This window comes from Balaenoptera acutorostrata, chromosome 5, assembly GCF_949987535.1.
Source record: "Balaenoptera acutorostrata chromosome 5, mBalAcu1.1, whole genome shotgun sequence".
NCBI lineage: Eukaryota > Metazoa > Chordata > Mammalia > Artiodactyla > Balaenopteridae > Balaenoptera > Balaenoptera acutorostrata.
In genome coordinates, this window is record NC_080068.1 from 48845629 (window position 1) to 48866080 (window position 20452).

Here is a 20452-nt window from a genome sequence, read left to right on the forward strand (position 1 = left end):
GGCAATTACCTGATAAAGGGGAAAAAAGTAGTAACAAGAAGAAATGCCAAATTCTTCGTAGAAGTATTTGAAAGTAGAATATTTTATAACTTTATTTTTCAAGTAGTGCTATGAAAATGATGTAAGCTACCTGAGGGCAATTATGCTGTTCATCTTGTTCACTGTCGAAGTCCTAGTGCTTGGTATAATACATTATAATTAGTACTCCTGCAGTAAATGTTTGAATAAATGTTAAACTGATCAGAAACATGAAATTCCAGAAGTCTGAAGGTTATTTTTTCCATAATGATGGGTGGCTTTACCATTGTAAAACACGGATTTTGTTTTGCTTTGTTTTTGTTTAGAATGGTGACAGATTGGGAGATATCATGAAAACTTTGAATGGATTCTTTCTGAACGTTTGCATTATCATCATCTACGGACTTGAGTTGACTATCTCATTGAAGACAAATGCCATCCAGAGGCCCTTGGTATAGAAGAGGAGTGGAAATGTGGATGAAATTGTTATTTATCTCAGGGTGTCTTCTCAGCTCTTGTGATTGCCATCAATCTTTATTTTTATCAGTATGATTCTACTATATGCAGTGTGATTTGCTAGGTGCTGTTTTTTAGTATCAGCTCTTGAGCTCACTTAGGGAAGGTATGGATTTTGTATGACAGTTGTAATGATTAATACTTGTGTATAGCTAAAAATAGATATTGATGAGGAAATAGAAACTTCAGAAATGCTGTAGTGCAAGGGTTATTTTGCTTTATTAAAAAAGGTAAACTTAGACATATTTTCTCAGAAAGGAAAATGGTCTTAATGATTAAGAACAGTTGGGAAGGATGGATGTTAGTCAAGGTGGGTATTCAATAAATAACAAACAATGTGTTCCATAACCTTTGGAAATAAATGCTGATAGAAGACAGATTTATCTGAGAATATGTAAAGTGTAATAAGTCACTACATCTTACTCCAAAATGTAAGCAGAAATATCTAATGTAGGCTTAATTTTGTCTTCTTTCAACTTTGGGAAGTCTGCATCTCTGCCTAAGATTGCTTTGCAAACTACTGTTGAGACGATCACTTAATATTTCTATGGATATAAGTGCATGTCTACTGGCTTGTACTTTAGGTTTGGATTCATTGAGTTAGAAGTCTGTGGTTCGTTATGAAGCACTCTTCGGTGGTTGTAGCATTCTCTCTTTCTTATTCTAAGTTCTAAATGAAATAGTATTAATTGTGCTGAACTATAGACTGAGATAAAATGATCTTAAATCTAGAGAAGGTGGTGGGAGGAAAGCTGTGGTTTAACACCATTAAGGACTTAACATCTCTATATGTACTATAGAGCCCGCTGTTTTTTTAATAAGATGCTTCAGATGACCAAAATTAGCAGAAGTTTAGTTCTGGCCTTTAACAGTTTGCTCTGCTTTGGCTCAGATTATTATTATTCAGGGATGGGGCAGGGAGGAGTTATTTTGCATTATTTTCCTAGCCCCAGATATAAAACCTGAGATTTGGGATTCCTTGGCAATAGTGTATTTGGGCGTAACTCATATATATATTTTGTAACATGCTATTCACTGAACACAATGCTATGTAGGTATCTTGTATTTTATTTACAGTTGGAAACTCCAAGGTAAATTTTTTAAGGCAAAGTAGCCCTAGTGTTACATACAGTGTTGCTTTGCAGCTAAAAAAAGATTGGAATACATTTTCCATGAAGTCAGTATTTTACAGGTTTACTTGAAGTTTTTGCTTAATTATACATAAGACTGAGAACTAAACTAATGAAAATCTTCACTATATGTAGTAATTAATCATCCTTCAGTGACAGAGATTAAGACTTGTTTACTTTCAGGATAGTTCATAGAAATGAAGAAGTAGGAGATAATCAGGTTGTTTTTCCAGGACTGACGGTTGCTCTCAGAAATTTTGCCCTAGAATCTGAGGGGGCTGCGTTGGTGATAAAATGAGATTCAAGGAATGGAGTAGAGAGGGTGGTAGGTTCAAAGAAGCTTATGTAGTTAGTATTTGGGGAGCTATGTGGAGTATTTTTCATAGTGTCAAAATGGGGTTTGAGGACTGGAAGTTAAAAAGGCTGTGTTGTGAAGGGGCTTTTAGTTTACTTTGTTACGTGATCAGGATCCCCAATATAAATTAGGTTGATATAATGGGAGGATCCTTTGGGAACTGATGTAAGATATTGCAGAAATTAGAAACTCTTGGAAAAAACGATTTAAAAACCTGCCTCTTCATCAATTTGATAAAGAAGATAGGAAAAGGAAATTAGCTGCTAGGCTTTACAAAATAAAACATTTCTCTTTTTTGGATGAAAAGTGTCAATCCAGTATTTAAGCCTTGGACTGACCTATATCTTAAGACTGTTGAGAAAGCACATTAACAGTGTCACATTTAGAGATTTAAATTACATTTGAATTATTATTTTATATATTAAGTTACTTTGAAATAGGTTTTTGTGGTATGTCTCCAGGATGGAAGGTTGATGCTGAGGAACTGAGAGGGAAGATAAAGCTGAATAGGAGTATTCAATAATACCAGTTTCCTAAATTTGAGCTAAGTTTTTAGTAGCATGTTTTTAAAAACCTGATGTTTGGGACAGTAGTGATCACCAGATCTATAGACTCTACTAAATTACTTAGTTAGTGCAAATGAAAAATGTTTTAGCTTCAAATTTAGTTTCATTTTGAAGGATTAAGTGACTTGTATTTTTATTGACTTCCTAATCAAATCCAAAGGAGACCTTTGACCCCTAATATAACAGTATTAATATTACTTTGGTTTTTACATATTATAGACACTGGTAAACATTTTATGGATATGTTTTGCAGGAATAGATTTTATAAATTTTGTTGGACTTACAAAGATGGAGACTTATGAAAAATTAAAAAAAAAGAAATATAGTTCTTATATAGTAGCTGTTTTAGAGATTAGCATTAGTGGGCCAGAAGAGATGATGATTATTAATCTCCTATCTAGATTTTATAAATATTTAAGGCAATTGAGCATGTGGATTAATGACCATTTCATGAGATTAATTTTTAGAAGAGCATTGACTGTTAATTGGGAAAGGTGAGAGGAAGATGGTAGTTTTTAGGATTATAAAGCATATATGATCATTCCACAAATACATATTCAGTGCCTACTATGTGGTAGGAACTGTATAGAGTTATAAAAAGGATATGCCTCCACACAGAAACAACTCATTGTCCCCTTAAATAACACACCGTCTAGTGGGAGCCATGATTAAAACTGCCAAATTAAGTTGACCTATGCACTATATTTTATAAAAATGATTTAAAATTAATGAAACATGTTTTTGCAAATGTCACAGTCTTAGTTTTTTTTTTTTTTTTTTAATTTTATTTATTTATTTATTTATTTATTTATTTATTTATTTATTTATGGCTGTGTTGGGTCTTCGTTTCTGTGCGAGGGCTTTCTCTAGTTGTGGCGAGCGGGGGCCACTCTTCATCGCGGCGCGCGGGCCTCTCACTGTCGCGGCCTCTCTTGTTGCGGAGCACAGGCTCCAGACGCGCAGGCTCAGTAGCTGTGGCTCACGGGCCTAGTTGCTCCGCGGCATGTGGGATCTTCCCAGGCCAGGGCTCGAACCCGTGTTCCCTGCATTGGCAGGCGGACTCTCAACCACTGCGCCACCAGGGAAGCCCGAGTCTTAGTTTTTTTATCCATCCTCATTGTAGATGATGGATTTGTAGCATGTCTTTGGATCTGAATCTGTTTGATTTGGTTTTGCTTAACTTGTGTTTTTGTAGAATCTTATATTAGTATGCAGGAGTACCCACAGAGACACATGTACCTTATGGTGCATAGTAGAAATTCTGAAAACCTTGTTACCTAAAAATTTTATATTCAGAAATACTTTACATAGGCCAAAAGTGGTAAAACTCAAATTTTTCCCCTGAGGAAAATGATCATACTCTTTGTGCTGTGTGAAGATCCGGGACATTTATGGAAAATAAAATATGTTTCCGTATCACCCAGTTGTGTGATAAGGTTAGAGCAGAAGAGCTTAACCTGGAAATTTGGAAGCTAATTACTGTTAACAGATGAAAAAATCTGGAAAACTTTCTCTTTGCCCCTTTTAGTAAATAGGAAGGAATGACTGTTTTTCCTTCCACAATATGAGGACAAATTATGGTATGGGAAATTTTGATTGTATTCTTTTCTAGCTTTGATTCCTTGATACATGATAGAATACTTCCTATTTTTCTTTGTTCTCTTTATGTAACAAATTTCAGACCATCTGAAAGTAACTCTTCCATTGAGATAGAACTTCTAAACTGCTTAGAAACACTCCCAGTTTTAGGCAGTTGGTTTTGGTGTGTGTATGTATGTCTCTGTGTGTTAAAATATGAACAAAGAACCAACTATGACTACTATGCGGATATTTACTGATAGCATGCAGGAGTTTAATTAGGTTCAGGATTTTGTAATTTGCTATTCTTGTTAGATCTGAATGGGATTTCATTTTCTGCCAATTACTGAGCAGTAACTCTTGTATTAGACCTCTTGAATGATTACTTTTATGGCCGTTTGTCATCTGATTCATACATTGCATTCTTGAGGAGTTTATGTCTAGCTGGTCATCACTGATGATTGTTCAGTGATTATTTTGGCAGTTAACTGAATAGAACTGTATAATATTAGTTTCAATTAAGGTGGCCATGTAACTCATTATCCAAATTGGACACTTTTGGGAGTGAAGAAGTGATATCAATAATTACCTAAGAATAACAGATATAAACCAAGACTGGTCCATGCAAACCAAGATACATGATAATCTTAATTAGATGCTTTTGATTGCAAGTAGCAGTAGTTTAAACATAAACTAGTAGTTTAAACAATAAGTAAAATAGATTGACTTGTGTATCCAAAAAGCCCAGTATTTGAGAGTGCTACAGGTGTGGTTTGGTGAGGACTCTGGCTTTGTTTCTCTATTTTCTCATCTCTGACTGCTACGGCTGGCTTCCCTTACAGTTGGATGATCGCCAACAATAGCTGTGCTATATTCTTTTTCATTTATGACCAGCAGGAGAGAGAAGCCTGCTCCTCCCATAAACATAAAATGAGTCTTAAGCCTAGTGATTATTAGATATTTCTGAACTAATCTCTGTGACAAGGGGAATGTCATGTGCTAATTGTCTTAGATATGGAATATCTGAATATCACTGAGACAAGGAGGATAAGATTACTCTGATTCTCTTAGGCCAGTCAGAGTCCATTCAGGAAACTTGCATAGGGTCAGTCTGTCTTGGGAAGCAAGGCAGCTAAATGAAGGGGAAAGGGTGCAATGGATGTTTGGGAAGCAACCACCATGTTTTCTGTGAAGTCCAGTGTCCCTGCTTCTTTGCATTTTTCCTGAGGCGTCTATTACTGAGTACCTGCAATAGCCTAGCATACTTTAGATGTGTTTTCCTTCTAGTGAGGATTTAGTAGTAGCCTGGCAAGGGGGGAGAAGAAGAAAACTTACCATCTCATTTTTCTTTCTCTCTTTTTTTCTATTAGATTATAATTGTTGATTTTTTTTTTCCCTTACAGACTAATAGGGATGCCAAAGGAAAAATATGATCCTCCAGATCCTCGCAGAATTTATACCATCATGTCAGCAGAGGAGGTAGCCAATGGGAAAAAATCTCACTGGGCAGAATTAGAAATCTCGGGTGAGTGGAATCTGAAACATTTAATCTGGGCTATTTATAATAGCAATGATGAACAAGAGTTGAGTGTTATACTTATTTCTTTGCTGTACATTTTTAATTAGATGAATTAATTGAGAAAATACAAGATGCTGAAGCACTAGTGTTTAACTTACTGATTTATCTGTGACTAAATATCTTTGTTCCCATTCTTTCTTTTGAGATTAATACTGGGGGCCACAGTTGGCATCTAAAATTGAAGGCATTGGGAGTTCAGTTTCTATGTAAAACGAGGTTCTTTGATATAATAGATTTTGTTTTGGCTATTGCAGAGTAATCATTTTTGCAAATTGATATCTTTGCCATCCTCCTATCATCCCATTGTTGGTAGAATGGGAAACCTAGAAGCTATCTGTTTATTCTATAAATTACATGTTTAGGAGTTGTCAAAATAGAATCTGATTCCTAAACACTCATAACCAGTCTAATAGTGAGAAAAACATCAGACAAACCAAAGGACATTCCACAAAATTCTTAGCTAGTAATCCTCAAAATTGTCAAGGTCATGAAAAACAAGGAAAGACTGAGAAACTGTCACAGATGAGAGAAGACTAAGGAGACATGATGACTAAATGCAAAAAATATGATCCTCCAGATCCTTGAACAAAAAGGTGTAAAAACTGGTGAAATTCAAATAAAGTCTATAAATTAGTTATCTTCGAACAAAAAGGTGTAAAAACTGGTGAAGTCAAATAAACTCTATAAATTAGTTAATATTGACACTACGTACCAATCTTGGTTTCCTAGTTTTGACAAATGTACCATGGTAATATAAGATGCTGGTACTAGGGGCAACTGGATGAGGGGGATATAGGAATTGTATTATCTTGGTAGCTTTTCTGTAAATCTAAAATTATCACAAACTTAAAAGTTTATTAAAAATAAAATATAAGTACAGTTTTTCTTTTATGAATTGATACAATACAGATTATATTTAGAGTGTAATTTTTTCCCCAGTAAGCTTTCATTTGGAAGAGTTAAACCCATATTGTGTCAATAGCAAGAATTACCTGTATCTTTAGCTAAAAGGTGGTGGTTAGGTGATTGATAATTTAAAAAAAAAATGAATATGAGCAAATCCTATTAGGTTAACCCAGGGTTTCTCAACTTGGCACTATTGACACTTAGGGCTGGACAGTTCTTTGTGGTTGGGAGTGGTTGTGTGCATGTCAGATGTTTAGCAGCATTCCTGGCCTCTACCCACTAGATGCCAGTAGCACCCCTCTAGTTTTGACAATGAAAAATGTCTCCAGATTGCTAAAGCCCCTTGGGGAGCAGTATTGCCCCTGGTTGAGAACCACTTGGTTAAACCCTGGGTAAAACTAAGTTTCTTTTTTACTAGAGCCTCTTTTCAATTGAAAACTTTGTTTCCCATTAAAATGCAAAATCCTAATTGGCACTTTAAGCCTGATTATAGACAGCATGAAGGAACCTGTGAACCCTGAACAGAAGATCTAAGTTCGAGTCTACTGCTTGATAGCCATATGAAAAATAACATTTCCCTATTGAGACTTTTTGCCCTCTCTACCTTCCACTGCTCTTTTAATCAATATCTGTTAGCATTTTACTTTGGTAAAGTTTTCAGAGTCTCTTCATATAAGTTTATTGTTAAGATAACATCCCATTTTACAGAAGCTGAAACTATGTGATTTGCTTAGGCTTATATGGCTAATAAATGGTAAAAATCAGGACTGTGAACCAAGTCTTCTTTTTCCAGTACATGTTCTACCATAGCTGTCAGATGCTGACTGATAGGTAAAGCTTAATGAGTGACTATTTCCTTGAGTATGTTGCATTTAAATGCAGAATCTTAAACCAGAGTTATTAATGTATAATTGAAATATGAGAAGGCTGGGGAAGATGTCTCCTTTGGGAGTAAAATGGTTTTCCTGGTGGCTAATCTAAGGTTGGTTCTAAATCATAGCAGTTACTCTATTTAAAGTTTGTAGACTAATTCAGGCCCTAGATATAGATAAACCTTGCACTATTAATTTTCACGAAGTATGTGAGAAGTGCTTTTGTGAGGATCATAACTTAAAGAAAAAAAATTCAGGACTGTTCTACTGCAAAAGCTCAATTCAGCCCCACGCTTTCTCCTTGAGACCATGTGATCACCCTGACTCCAAGGGTCTCCTCATTATGCCACATCTTATTTAATACATGGAAGATTCATGAGAAAGAATGGTTGTCAGGGAAAAGTGGCATGAAATTAAAGAAGGACCAGGTGTGTTTGGAAGCAATCAAGTAGCATTAAATACAAAATTAAAATGCCAGAGTCACAATATCTGTATGTATTTGTGGGCTCTTCTCCCACTTTTTAGTCCTTGTAGTTCAGTCTTTGTCTTGGGCCTAGAAGTTTAATGCATCAATATTTTGCCTTTTAGGTAGAGTGCGGAGCTTAAGTACATCACTTTGGTCACTGACACACTTGACAGCACTGCACCTAAATGACAATTACCTTAGTCGCATTCCACCTGATATTGCCAAGCTTCATAATCTGGTTTACCTGGATCTGTCATCCAATAAACTCAGAAGTTTACCAGCAGAACTAGGAAACATGGTGTCTCTCAGGTGAGGAAATATAAATGTGACTCACTGTATAAAATTCTAAATTTACCAAATAAGAATATTATGGGAGGTTACTCATGTTACAGTAGGATTTCCATATGTATATGAAGGTTAAATGATATAAATTGTCTAAGCAGAGTGCTTGAGTTGGGCTCCATTGAACGCTTCTTTTCCTTTCTTCCTTTAAATTTGGAGGTTTCTGGCTAGAAATGTGCTTGTATTACCAATTTCTTTTGACAGACTTGAGGTGGGATAGGGCTAAAATACCTAAGTCTCGCTTTACAGTCAAGTGACAAATCTCATCAGAATTAATTGGGGCTAGACTAGTCTAGACTAATGAGAAATAATTGGGAAAATGATTTGCTTATAAGTAAAGCTTTTAGGAACATATCTATTTTATAAGGCAAGGTATACTTGTATATTACAACTCCTTAAGGAAATCTTAAAACCTGATAATAAATGGATTTATTTCTAGTCTTTCAGGATTCTTTAAGAATTTCTTCATAGGAGAAAATTTTATAGGAATCTTGAGACCTTGTATAAATGTTCCCAATGAAAACAAGGATTGCTTTTCTTCCTTATCTGCTGAATAGTAATGTTAAAAAATTGCTATCACATGTTTAAAATTAAATATTTAATATCATTTAAAAATCTTGTTTTTTGCCATCCCCTTACTGTGTGTTTTTGTTGTTTTTTATACTTTTTAGTCATTTATTTTATACCTTTTGGTCATTAATTAATTACAGGGGCTGTTTATTTTTTCTGTAGTCTGCCCAAAATTTCACAATCATAAATCAGATCTTACCTGTGCTATCCTATTTATGCTAACCTATGCTTTATTTTTAATGTTTCTATTCTGTGTCAATGATTGTTGTATCTTGAAGTGATAATAGTTGTATTGTTATAAAAATTGATACAGGGAATTGGCTACTATAGTTAAATCCTGAAGTTTATTTTAAAAAGGTTACTTTTTTCTATGAATGAGACTAGGTTCAAGGATATCTGCTGTCTTTGGATCCATAAAATATGTGTCACTCTGATTTGCATCTGAGAGGCATTTTGGGTGAGAGAGAAAAGGGAGCATATTTAGCCTGAGAATGACATACAGTTCCTATACCTTTAACTTTAATCTGTGCTAGAGAATGAGTAAATCATAGAAACACTGTTAATAATTGTGGCAGTTACAACATTTTTGGATGAATGTAGAGAAATATACCCTGAATGTAGACATCACTCATGTTATGTTAGAAGGCAGGTTAAGAACAACGACTGTAGGTATTAATAAAGTTTGATATATTAAACTAAAACAGTTTTTTGTTTTGTTTTTTTTTTAAAAAAACAGGGAATTGCTTTTAAATAACAATCTGTTACGGGTTTTGCCTTATGAACTTGGTCGGCTCTTCCAGCTACAAACTCTAGGTTTGAAAGGTGAGTGATTTTTTAAAAATGATAGCATTAGCGCTCAGGATTGAGGTTTTCTTAGCCTTTTAAAGACCATTTTGGTTACAATTAGGTCAGGTTTTAGTATAATTTTGAGAATGTAACTGTACATTCCTCTTGAAAGAAAAGTGGTTCTTCTGTATCAAATTGAGCTTCACGATTTCAACAAGCTGCCATCATTTTAACAAACTTGAACAGGGGAAATTTCGGGGTTTTTTGCTTTGTTTTGTTTTTATATTTTACTGAAATTTCTTGGAGGAGATAGTTTAAATTAACAGCACTGTAGTTTCTTTCCCATTTAAAAAAAAAATTAAAAAACAATGATGTAACATAATAAATTTTAACCTCAGCCAGAATGTCTGGTTTTGATAGAGTAGATAGCATTGGCATATTAGGTTTATAAGAGGGAAAACATTACAGTAAAAATGAGCTATATCTAATAAGTGTAATTATTGTAAATAGTGTATTAATCCAAAATGCATGTTCCTCTCATGATACCATCTCAGTTTGGAATGAAAGTCATACTCAAATCACATAAATACTGAGATTTGTATATTTTTCTCTTATATCATAGCATAGGAAGAAGGGTTTATTTTGAATGCAGAGGACTAAATACAGATTTACTGTATTGGTTAAACATTTTCTGTGCTAATGAGGAGTGAACATTAATCAAAGCCTTATAAAGTATACACTTTCATATGTTTTATTTTCCTTCTTCAAAGACTACTGAGTCTCATGAACGTGTTCTGTTTGCGTTTGCTTAAGTCATATAATGGAGCATTAAGAAAGAAGCTTGAATAAGAGTGGTAAGATTGCTGACATTATTTGTTGAAATGACAAAAGTGGTGTTAGGCTTCCTTATACAGTTAACCCTTCGTAAGTTGGATAATTATATGAATGGTCTAACTTGTGATTTTAGGTTCTTTGTAGGAATTTGCTGATGCTTTTTATCGTGTATGAAGTAGACATACGGGGAATACTTTTTATCTAAAGTATTTTCTTGAGAATTAACCCAAGGCATTTGAAATTTAACTGTTGGGACATTTCACCTTATTCTCTATGTGCTAAATCTTATTCTTGTAAATGTAGCTGAAACAGCCATCCAGCTAGAGTTGGAATGGGGGCAGGTCTGTTCGTTTCTATTAAAAAGTATGGAATGGTTGTCATTTTTTATAAATCTTAGATTTCAGAATTCACACTTTCATACTGATTATAATAAATTGTATATTTTTTGTCTCCAAGGATAACTATTGTTTCTTACTTTCAACATCAATCAGAACAGCTGCTTTCCTCCTCCTAATCTTGATGGAGAGCATGTCAATGACAAATGAATACCTTGGTATTGAACCCAGTTGGACTTACCCTTCATACCACAAAACTTTCCTGGAAAAGCAAATATTATATATCTTACTGTTTCATAACTCTACTCCATGTTATCTCATATAGAGACATGTTCTCAGAAAATTTATGCTTAGTATCAACTGAATGAATCTTTCTGAATATCCTTTATCTCCTGGGTTCTTCATTCTGTTTTACTAGTTAAAATGTTAGTCTTCCAAACTACTGTCTTTGGTTGGACTTTGATTCTAGTGTCCCTTGTCTACTGATGATTCACATTTGTTAAAATCTCACTTTAGACTTTCAAATCAGGCGCCAGCTCTGCTTTACCAGCTGTAACTTAGCTTTGTCCGTGCCTATGGATAAATTCCTTTTCATTAAACTTCAATTTAAATTCAATATAAATACCTATCTGCAGCCTTTCCTCTTCTGTGAGAATCTGTTTTTCTGGCAGTGCTATTTTATGTTCAGGTGATCAGTACAGAAGAGCAAAGACCTTTTAGAAGTGAAAGAAAGCCAGAGCCGTCCCTGCCTTCTTTCAAAACTTAAAGGTGGTAAAAACAGGATTGATTTTATGAAGGAATTGAAGGAATAAAATGTTCCTAATGAATGCTAGCTTTATATTCTTAGGAAGGTAAAACTTGAAATAATTTCTTAATCCGTTTTAATAACCACATAGTGGTACTTTGGGTCCAAAGAAAGGGGGAGGGAGTAGAATGGAGCACTTAAAATAGCACTTTGATATATTTAAAAGAAACAGTGAAAATGGATTGCCTCTAAGATTCCATTTTGTCTTGAAACTAGAAAAAGGAGTGCCTTTCTTACATTTCCTGTCTTCCTCTGAAACACAGATACTGAAATTTTGATAATGAATTTGATCTTCCTGGCTCAACAAGTTAATTTTTAGAAATGCTCTTTTGAGACTTGAGTATGTGTGGTGGGTAGGGTATTTGAAGAGTTAGGATAGGAAGGCCAATTTAAAAACTACAAACATGGCCAGTCCAGGAAGTTGGAAATGTTCTTTTAAGTCACTTAAAAGAAAAATCCAAACTCTATTAGTTTTATGGAAGAAAAGGTGTAAGTGAAAGCAATTCTCATATAGTTATTTTTAAATAATTTAGAATTCATGTCCTAAGGTATAAAGCAATACTTTCTCTGACATATGGGCCAAACAATTGCCCTCAGGCATTAAACATTGATGTCCCCAAATAATAAAAACTTTAGAACGTCAATAATTGTGAAGATTTCTAGCTTCCTTCTAAGAATTACCTATCTCCCTTAAAATAAAATGGACCATGGCAGTTGAAGATTCTTTTACTATGTAAACTTTTTAATTCATGAAATATATCATAATATACAAAGAGTAACATTTTAAAGAAAATAATAAAATAAATAACTACACACCCATTATCTAACGTTCTCAGTACCTTTTTAAAAAATGCATTTAAAAATCCGATTGCCAGGGGCTTCCCTGGTGGCGCAGTGGTTGAGAATCTGCCTGCTAATGCAGGGGACACGGGTTCGAGCCCTGGTCTGGGAAGATCCCACATGCCACGGAGCAGCTGGGCCCGTGAGCCACAACTACTGAGCCTGCGCGTCTGGAGCCTGTGCCCCGCAATGGGAGGGGCCGCGATAGTGAAAGGCCCGCGCACCGCGATGAAGAGCGGTCCCCGCACCGCGATGAAGAGTGGCCCCCGCTTGCCGCAACTAGAGAAAGCCCTCGCACGAACCGAAGACCCAACACAGCCAAAAATAAATAAATAAATAAATAAAGTAGAAAAAAAAAAATGTTTAAAAAAAAAAAAAAAATCCGATTGCCAGTCATATAGGAGGCAAAGTACTTTCTTCTGTATTATATAATGAGCTTCTGGAAATCAGTAAATAAAAGATAGTCTATTAGAGAGCATATTAATAATTCATATAAGAGGATTTACAGATGGCTCTAAAATTAGAAAGTTGATCAACCTTATATAGTAATAACAATGCAAATTGAAGCTATACTCAATTTTTACCTATCAGATTGGATGAATTCCAAAAATTTGATAAAATAACTGTTGGTGAGATTATTGGGAAATAGGCACAATCAAACCTTTTTGGTGTAGATCCCCTGTATCTTTTAAGTTTCCTTTGTGCCTTTTCTTGATTACATCTTCATCATGTCTCCCAGAGGTTATTACAGTCCTAAATTCTGTTAGTTTTCTTTCTGTCATCCAACAGGTATTGATGAGCACATACTATGTGCCAGATACGGAGCTTATATATGTATCTGTTAAGGGTGTTTTAACCTTTATATAAATGGAATCCTACTGAATGTAATTTTCTGTGACTTGGTTTTATTTGACTTTATGTATTTACGATTCATACATTCATGCATGCGTGTAATTGTAGTTCATCTGTTTCATTGCTGTGTTGTATTCTGTTATATGAATATGCTGTAATTCATTCATTCTACTATAGATATTTAGATTGTTTCCACCTTTTTTTGACTATTATAAGCAATGTAGCCATGAACATTCTTGTACATGTCTCCTGATAGAGTTCCTAGGAATGGAATTGTTGGGTTATAGAAAGAAACTTTATACATTCTGAGCTTTATTAGGTAATGCCATAATATTTTACAAAGTAGCTGTACTAAAATATACTCCCCAAAGTAATACAGTTGCCATTTTTCTGTCTTCTTCCCAACACTTACTTAGTATTGTCAGATTTTTAAAGTTTTGCCAATTATTAAGTGTGAAACAGTTTCTAGTCTACTCTTAATTTACATTTTCCTAATTGATAATAAAACTGAGAATCTTTTCATATATGTATTGGCCACGTTTCTTCTCTGAAATTGCTGTTGATATCTTTTGCTTATTTTCACTTGGAATTTTTAACTTTTGTCTGTTCTGTATTGTAAATGTCTTCTTCCACTCTGGCTTTTCTTTCTGTTTTCTTTGTTGGTATTGTTCAATGAATAGATTTGATTTTTTTTTATTGTAGTTGAATTTAAAAGTCTTTTCTTTTGTGACTAGTGCATCTTATGTTTTATTAAAGAAATCCTGCCCTACCCCAGTCAAAAATACTTTTTCTATATTATCTCTTAAAAGTTGTTGTAAAGTTTTGCTTTTCATAGTTAATTCTTTCATTCATTTGGAGTTGATATTTTAACATGGTATGAGAGGTCTAATTTTGGGAGGGATCTCATTTTGTCTTTTCCTTGTGAATAACCAGTTGTCTCAACATCATTTAGTGACTAGTTTTTCCCTTTTCCCACTGAAAAGGTGAGCAAAGTCACCTCTCTCATATATCAGCAATGTGTAGTAGGCCTGTTTTGGGATCTCCATTCTCTGTACCCAGTAGTCAGTTTGTCTAACCTTGCACTGATTACTACCTTGTCATAATTGTTACTATGGCTTTATATTAAGATTTGATATCTCTTTTGGGAAGTCCCTTTACATTTTACTTTTGCAATGTCTTGGCAGTTTGGGTGCCTTGAATCTTCCTCATACATAAGAAACAGCTTGTTAAGTTTCACAAAAAATGCTGTTCGGACTTTGGAACTGCATTGAATGTCTGGATCAATTTAAGAAAAATTGACATGTTAATTATATTGAGTCTTCCTATCCATGAATTTGTGCATTCTCTCCATTTATTTAGATCTTATTTAATGTCTTTGAATAAAATTTTATAACTTTCTGCACACTGTTCAAGCATATCTTCTGTAGATTTGTTTCTAGATACTTTATAAGTTTTTTTGTTCCTCTTAGAAACCATGTCTTTTTTAAGTTGCTTTTTCTGCCTGTTTGCTGTTGGGGTATACGAATTACCATTAAAAAGAAAAAAGATCTTACAGTAAGCCTTCTTGGCTAAATTCTCATTCTTCCTAAAAGTTTGTCTACAAATTCTTTAGGTATTGTATGCAGATAATGATTTCATCTGCTGATAAAGACTTTGTTCCTTTCAAATTCTTATAATTTCTTTTCCTTATTGTAATGTACTGGCGTGTTTAATACAATATTGCATTAATACTGGGCATGCTTCTAATCCCAATTTTAAAGGAAATGTTTCTAATATTTTTCCATTAAGAATATTTGCTCTATATTTTTGGTAAAAAGTTTTTAGATTCTAGAAGTTTCCTTCTATTTCTACTTTGCTAATCCTTATTCGGGTGCTGAATTTTATTAAATGCTTTTCTTCATCTATTGAGATGATTACATTATTTTCTCATTTCATATATTGAAGTGGTAAATTATATGTAAGCATCCCCCCAACCTGCCCCTTTAAACCACACTTGCATTCCTGAGGTAAACCCAACTTGGTGCTTTTATACACTGCTGGATTTATTTTGATAGTGTTTGTCAAGAACTGTTAAGGCTCTGAGATTTTACCCTATTACAAGCTAATAAGTTAGCCAATTATTGTTTCATGGATAATGGTAGAAGACATGAGACTCTTGGGTCAGAGACAAAGAACATTATCACTCAAGCAACAAGGTGGACCCAGACACATGCTGTATACACAAAGAGTTTGCATTGCAATTGAGTAATCTAAGTCCAAAGGTGCAGCAGTTTTCAAGCAAGCAGCAAATATTGTAGCTAGCTGCAAAAAAACCAAAACAAAACAACTAGTCCTGCTTCTCCAAGGGTACAAAGAGTTATATGGAAGTATTGCTCTGGTTGCCTTTACCTGTTAAGTTCCCTATTTTAACTAGCTATAGAAACTGCTCAGTATCAAGAGACAGATAAGTTTCAGAATCTGTTGCACTCACAAAGAACGAAGGGGGGAAGCACAGGGACCCTGACGGACTGCCTTTCACATTAACTTTTTAAAGGAATTTTTCATGTATGTTCATGAATAAGATAGACATGTGTTCTTACTGTTCTTACTCAATTTTCTCAAAGAGTTTGTATAATATTGAATTAATCTGTTCCTTGAAATTTTGGTGGAACAAGACTATAAAACTACCATTGCCTGGTGGAACTATCACCTCAGTGTATTTGTAGTTATAAGAATCATTGAGTCTTCTAACTGCTGACGAGTCAGTTTTTTTGGACTGTATCTGTAATATTGGAATTTTTCAACTTTTTAAAGTTTTCAAATTTGCATAAAAATGTTCATAATATTCTCTTGATATATTTTTAGACTCTTTTGTTTATATTACCCCCTTCTTCATTAGTAAGATTATTTGTGCTTTCTATCTTTTTTTCTGATTTAGTCTCCCCAGGGATTTGTTGGTTACGTTCTTTTCAGTGAGTCAATATTGGCTTTTATTTTTTAAAAACTGGTTTGTTTCTGTTTTTCTTTATTCTGTTTTATTTGGATTTATTATAGTTTTTTTCCTTTTTTCTCTTTTTAAGTTGGATATATGGCTTAGTCATATTTAGATTTCCTTATTTTCAAATAAATATAAGCAGTTAAGACGATAAATTTTTTTGGCAAGACTATAAATTTATTTGGCATCCCATGATTTTGATATGAAATATTCTCATCATTTTTGCCTAAGTATTATTAATATAGGTTATCATATCTTCTTTGACTCATCAGTTATTTAAAATTTCCATGCACATGTGATTTTAAATTTACCTTTCTTTATTGTTAACTTTAAACTTAATTGCATTATAGGCAGTTAGGGTAACCTGTATGAACCAGTTCTTTTACATTTGTTGATTCCTGCTTTATGGGCTAGTATGTGATCAATTTTTATAAATGTTTTACTGCATCTGAAAAGAGTATTGTTTCTCTAATTGTTAGGTACAGATCTATATGTTTCTCCATTAGATCAAATTTGTTAGCTGTGTTCCTCATATTTGCTGTATCTTTATAAATTTTTGACTGTTTGCTCTTTTAATAATTAAGGTATATATGCTAAAATTTCCATTTAAATGCTGAATTTGTTCATTTCCCCATGTACTTCAGTCAGCTTTTGCTTATAGCCTTTGAGTTTATTTTATTAAGTATACCAACTATGCCTATATATTGCTATACCTTCTGGTAAATTGAACCTGATATTAGGTCATGAGCCTCCTATTAGGGCTTTCATCTTACAGTCTTTTTTGTCTCATATTATAGCTATGCAAGTTTTCTTTTGGTTAATGTTTGTATAATACATCTTTTCTCCTTTGTTTACTTTCAACCTTTCTGTGTACTTATGCTTAGGTGTGTCTCTTACAAAAAGTATACAACTGGTCTTTGTTTTTAATCCAGTCTGACTATTTTAATGTGTGGGTTCAGACCAATTGCCTTACCTCTATTGCAATTATTGATATTTTTGTCTGGTTGCCATCCTACTTTTTGATTCCATTCTTTGTGTGATTTTTTGTTTTCTTTTTGCCTTTCTAAAAACAGATTTTTTTCCCCCTTGTTTGTTTCTTGATCTATATACTTCTGTTGGTGTGGGATTTGTACATTCTATTTCTGGACTCTCAGTGGTCACTCTTGAAATTATACCTTGAATATATTTTTGAAAAATTAAATTTTTAGCAACTTGTTTACTGAAATATATGTATGTAGTAAAATTGACCTCTTTGTTGACAGACATTCACATTTGGTGAATGTTGACAGATGTATGCAGTTGCATAACCACCACTACAATTGAGAAATAGAACTGTTCTATCACCCTCCAAAATTCATTTGTGTTCATTGAAGTCAATACCTTATGCCACTCTTAGCCCTTGGCAACTACTTTTCCAGAATGTCATATATGGAAACATAGTATGTAGCCTTTTGAGTCTGGATTCTTTCATTTAACATAATGTATTTGAGGTTCATCCATCTTGTTGTGTATTTCAGTAGCTCATTTCTGTTGCTGAGTAGTATCCAATTGTGTGGATATACCACCGATTTTTATCTGTTCACAAGTTGAAGGACATTTGGGTTGTTTCCAGTTATGAGTGATTAGGAATAAAGGCACTGTAAACATTTGTATAGATTTCTGTGTGAAGTAAGTTTTATTTTACTTGGGTAAATACCTAGGACTGGAACTGCCAGGTGGTATGGTAAGTGTATGTTGAACTTCATAAGAAACTGCCAGACTGTTTGTGTGATAATCCAACATAGTGGATTTATCATTTTGTATTCCTGCCAAAAATATGAGTGAGTTTTAGTTGGCTGTGCATCCTTGTCAGTACTTCTTGGTATTATCAATTTTTTTGTAAATTTTTCATTCTAGTAGGATGTAATATCTCATTGTGGTTTAGCTTGTCATTTCTCTAATGAGTAATTATACTTTTCATGTGTTTATTTGCCATCTGTATGTCTTCATTGGTGAAGGAAGTGTTTATTCACATATTTTGCCTAGTTTTATTATTGAGTTGCTTTTTTTCTAATTACTGAGATTTTGAGAGTTTATTATATGTTTTGGATTCAAGTCCTTTTTAAAGTATGTTTTGCAGATATTTTCTCCCAATCTGTGGCTTGTATGTTTATTTTCTTTACAGGGCCTTTTAAAGAGCAATTTTCCATTTCGATGCGGTCCCATTTATCACTTGTTTTCATCTATGGATTATGTCTTTGGTGTATTTACCAAATACACCAAAGATGTATTTACCTCACCCAAGTACATCTAAGATGTATTTACCTCACCCAAGTACATGAAGGTTTTCTTCTAGAAATTTTATAATTAGGTTTTTCATATAGGTCTGGGGTCTGTTTTAAGTTAATTTTTGTAAGTATGGTGCAAAGTTTGTTCTTTTGCATATGTACATCCAGTCATTACAGCACTATTTGTTGAAAAGATTATGCTTTCCATGTGGATTTTCTTGTAACTTTGTCAAAATTCATTAGACCCAAATTTATGTGGGTGGGTCTACCGCTAGATATATAATCTGTCCACTGATCTATGCCAATACCAAAATGTTTGATTGCTGCAGCTTTGTGGTAAGCCCTGAGATTATATAGTATGTGTTCTCCAACTCTGTAGTTATTTTCAAAATTGCGTTGACACCTCTAAATGCTTTGCATTTCCGTATAAGTTTTAGAATCAGATTATGATTTTTGCAAAATACCCTGCTAGAATTTTTATTTGAATTGTATTGAATATGTAGATCAGTTTGGAGTTAGAATCAGTATGTTAATCTTGAGACTTAATACTGAGTCTTCCAATCTATGAATACAGTGTACCTCTCTATTTACGCAGGTCTTCTTTATTTTTTTGATGTTTTGTAGTTTTCAGCATGCAGATCTTGCGAATATTTTGCTAGATTTATATATTGTTATTGGATTTGCTACTTATTTGATATTCGATTCTATTGTAAATGATACTACTTTTAAAAGTTCCAGTTACCCATTGATATTTTATAGAATTAAAACACAATTCATTTAAAAGTATATTGACCTTATCCCTTACAACATTAGTAAACTTATTACTTCTAGGAACTTTTACAACCTTTTAATCTGTGAATAGAGACCTTTTCATTTCTTCCTTTCCTTATTTTTTGCCTTATCACACTGGCAAGGACAATATTAAATAGAAGTGATGACAGTGCATGTCCTTGCCCTGTTCTTAACTTTAGAGAGAAGGCGTTCAGTCTTTCACCATGAATTATATCAACTGCAAGTTTTTTGGTAGATGCTTTTTCAGGTTAAATAAATTTTCCTTCTATTTCTTCACTTTTGCTGAGGATTTTTGTCATTGATGCAAGTTGAATTTGGTCAGATACTTTCTCTGCAACTGTTGAAATGATCATAACTTTTCTTCTTTACTTTGTTTATATGCTGAATTACATTGGTGGTTTTTCAATAATAATCAGACTTCTATCAAGAGGTAGAACTCACCTTCTATTCCCATTTTAAATACCACTTAGCCATAATGTATTTTGTTTTTAATATATTACTGGATTTGATTTGCTGGTATTTTGTTGAGGATTTATACATTTATGATTGTAAGGCATTCTGTAGTTTTTTTTTTTTTTACAATGTTTTTGTCTAGCTTGATAAGGATACTACTGACTTCGTAAAATGAGTTGGAAACTGTTACTAACGCTTCTATTTTCTTGAAGCATTTCCATTTGTATTATTTCTTTCTTATACTATTGGTAGTATTTTCCAGTAAAACTATATGGGCCTGAAATTTTCTTTGTTGAAAAGTTTTTAACTACTAATTCAGTTTCTTTCATTGATACAAGACTTTGAGGTTATCCCTGTCTTAGTGTAGCTACTTCAGCTCTCTTTTGGTTACTGTTTGCATGTCATACCTTTTTCTGTGCTTTTACTTTCTATTTATGTCTTTGATCTATAGTGTCTCTCTTCTGGATAACATATAATGAATCATGTTTAATTATTCATTCTGCTAATCTCTGCTTTTTAATCAGAGTTTAATCCACGTACATTTAATGTATTTGCTGATAAAGTAGGATTCATGTCAGTCATTTTGCTGTTTGTTTTCTGTATGTGTTATGTCCTT

General features: G+C 33.6%; 1 protein-coding gene across 9 annotated transcripts in view; it reads left to right on the forward strand.

Moving 5' to 3' along the window:
* CNOT6L (CCR4-NOT transcription complex subunit 6 like) overlaps nt 1–20452 on the forward strand; it is a 141559-nt gene that overhangs the window by 67961 nt on the left and 53146 nt on the right. For 5 of the 9 annotated variants that reach the window (XM_057546388.1, XM_057546389.1, XM_007165581.2 and 2 more), the window contains 3 exons: nt 5567–5688; nt 8109–8295; nt 9635–9720. In XM_057546388.1, the coding sequence (XP_057402371.1) occupies nt 5577–5688; nt 8109–8295; nt 9635–9720 (385 nt within the window). In that variant the 5' untranslated portion in view covers nt 5567–5576. Of the gene's footprint in view, nt 1–344; nt 471–5566; nt 5689–8108; nt 8296–9634; nt 9721–20452 lie in introns of those variants that run through there. The other 4 variants (XM_057546387.1, XM_007165583.2, XM_007165584.2 and 1 more) reach the window with 2 other exon arrangements.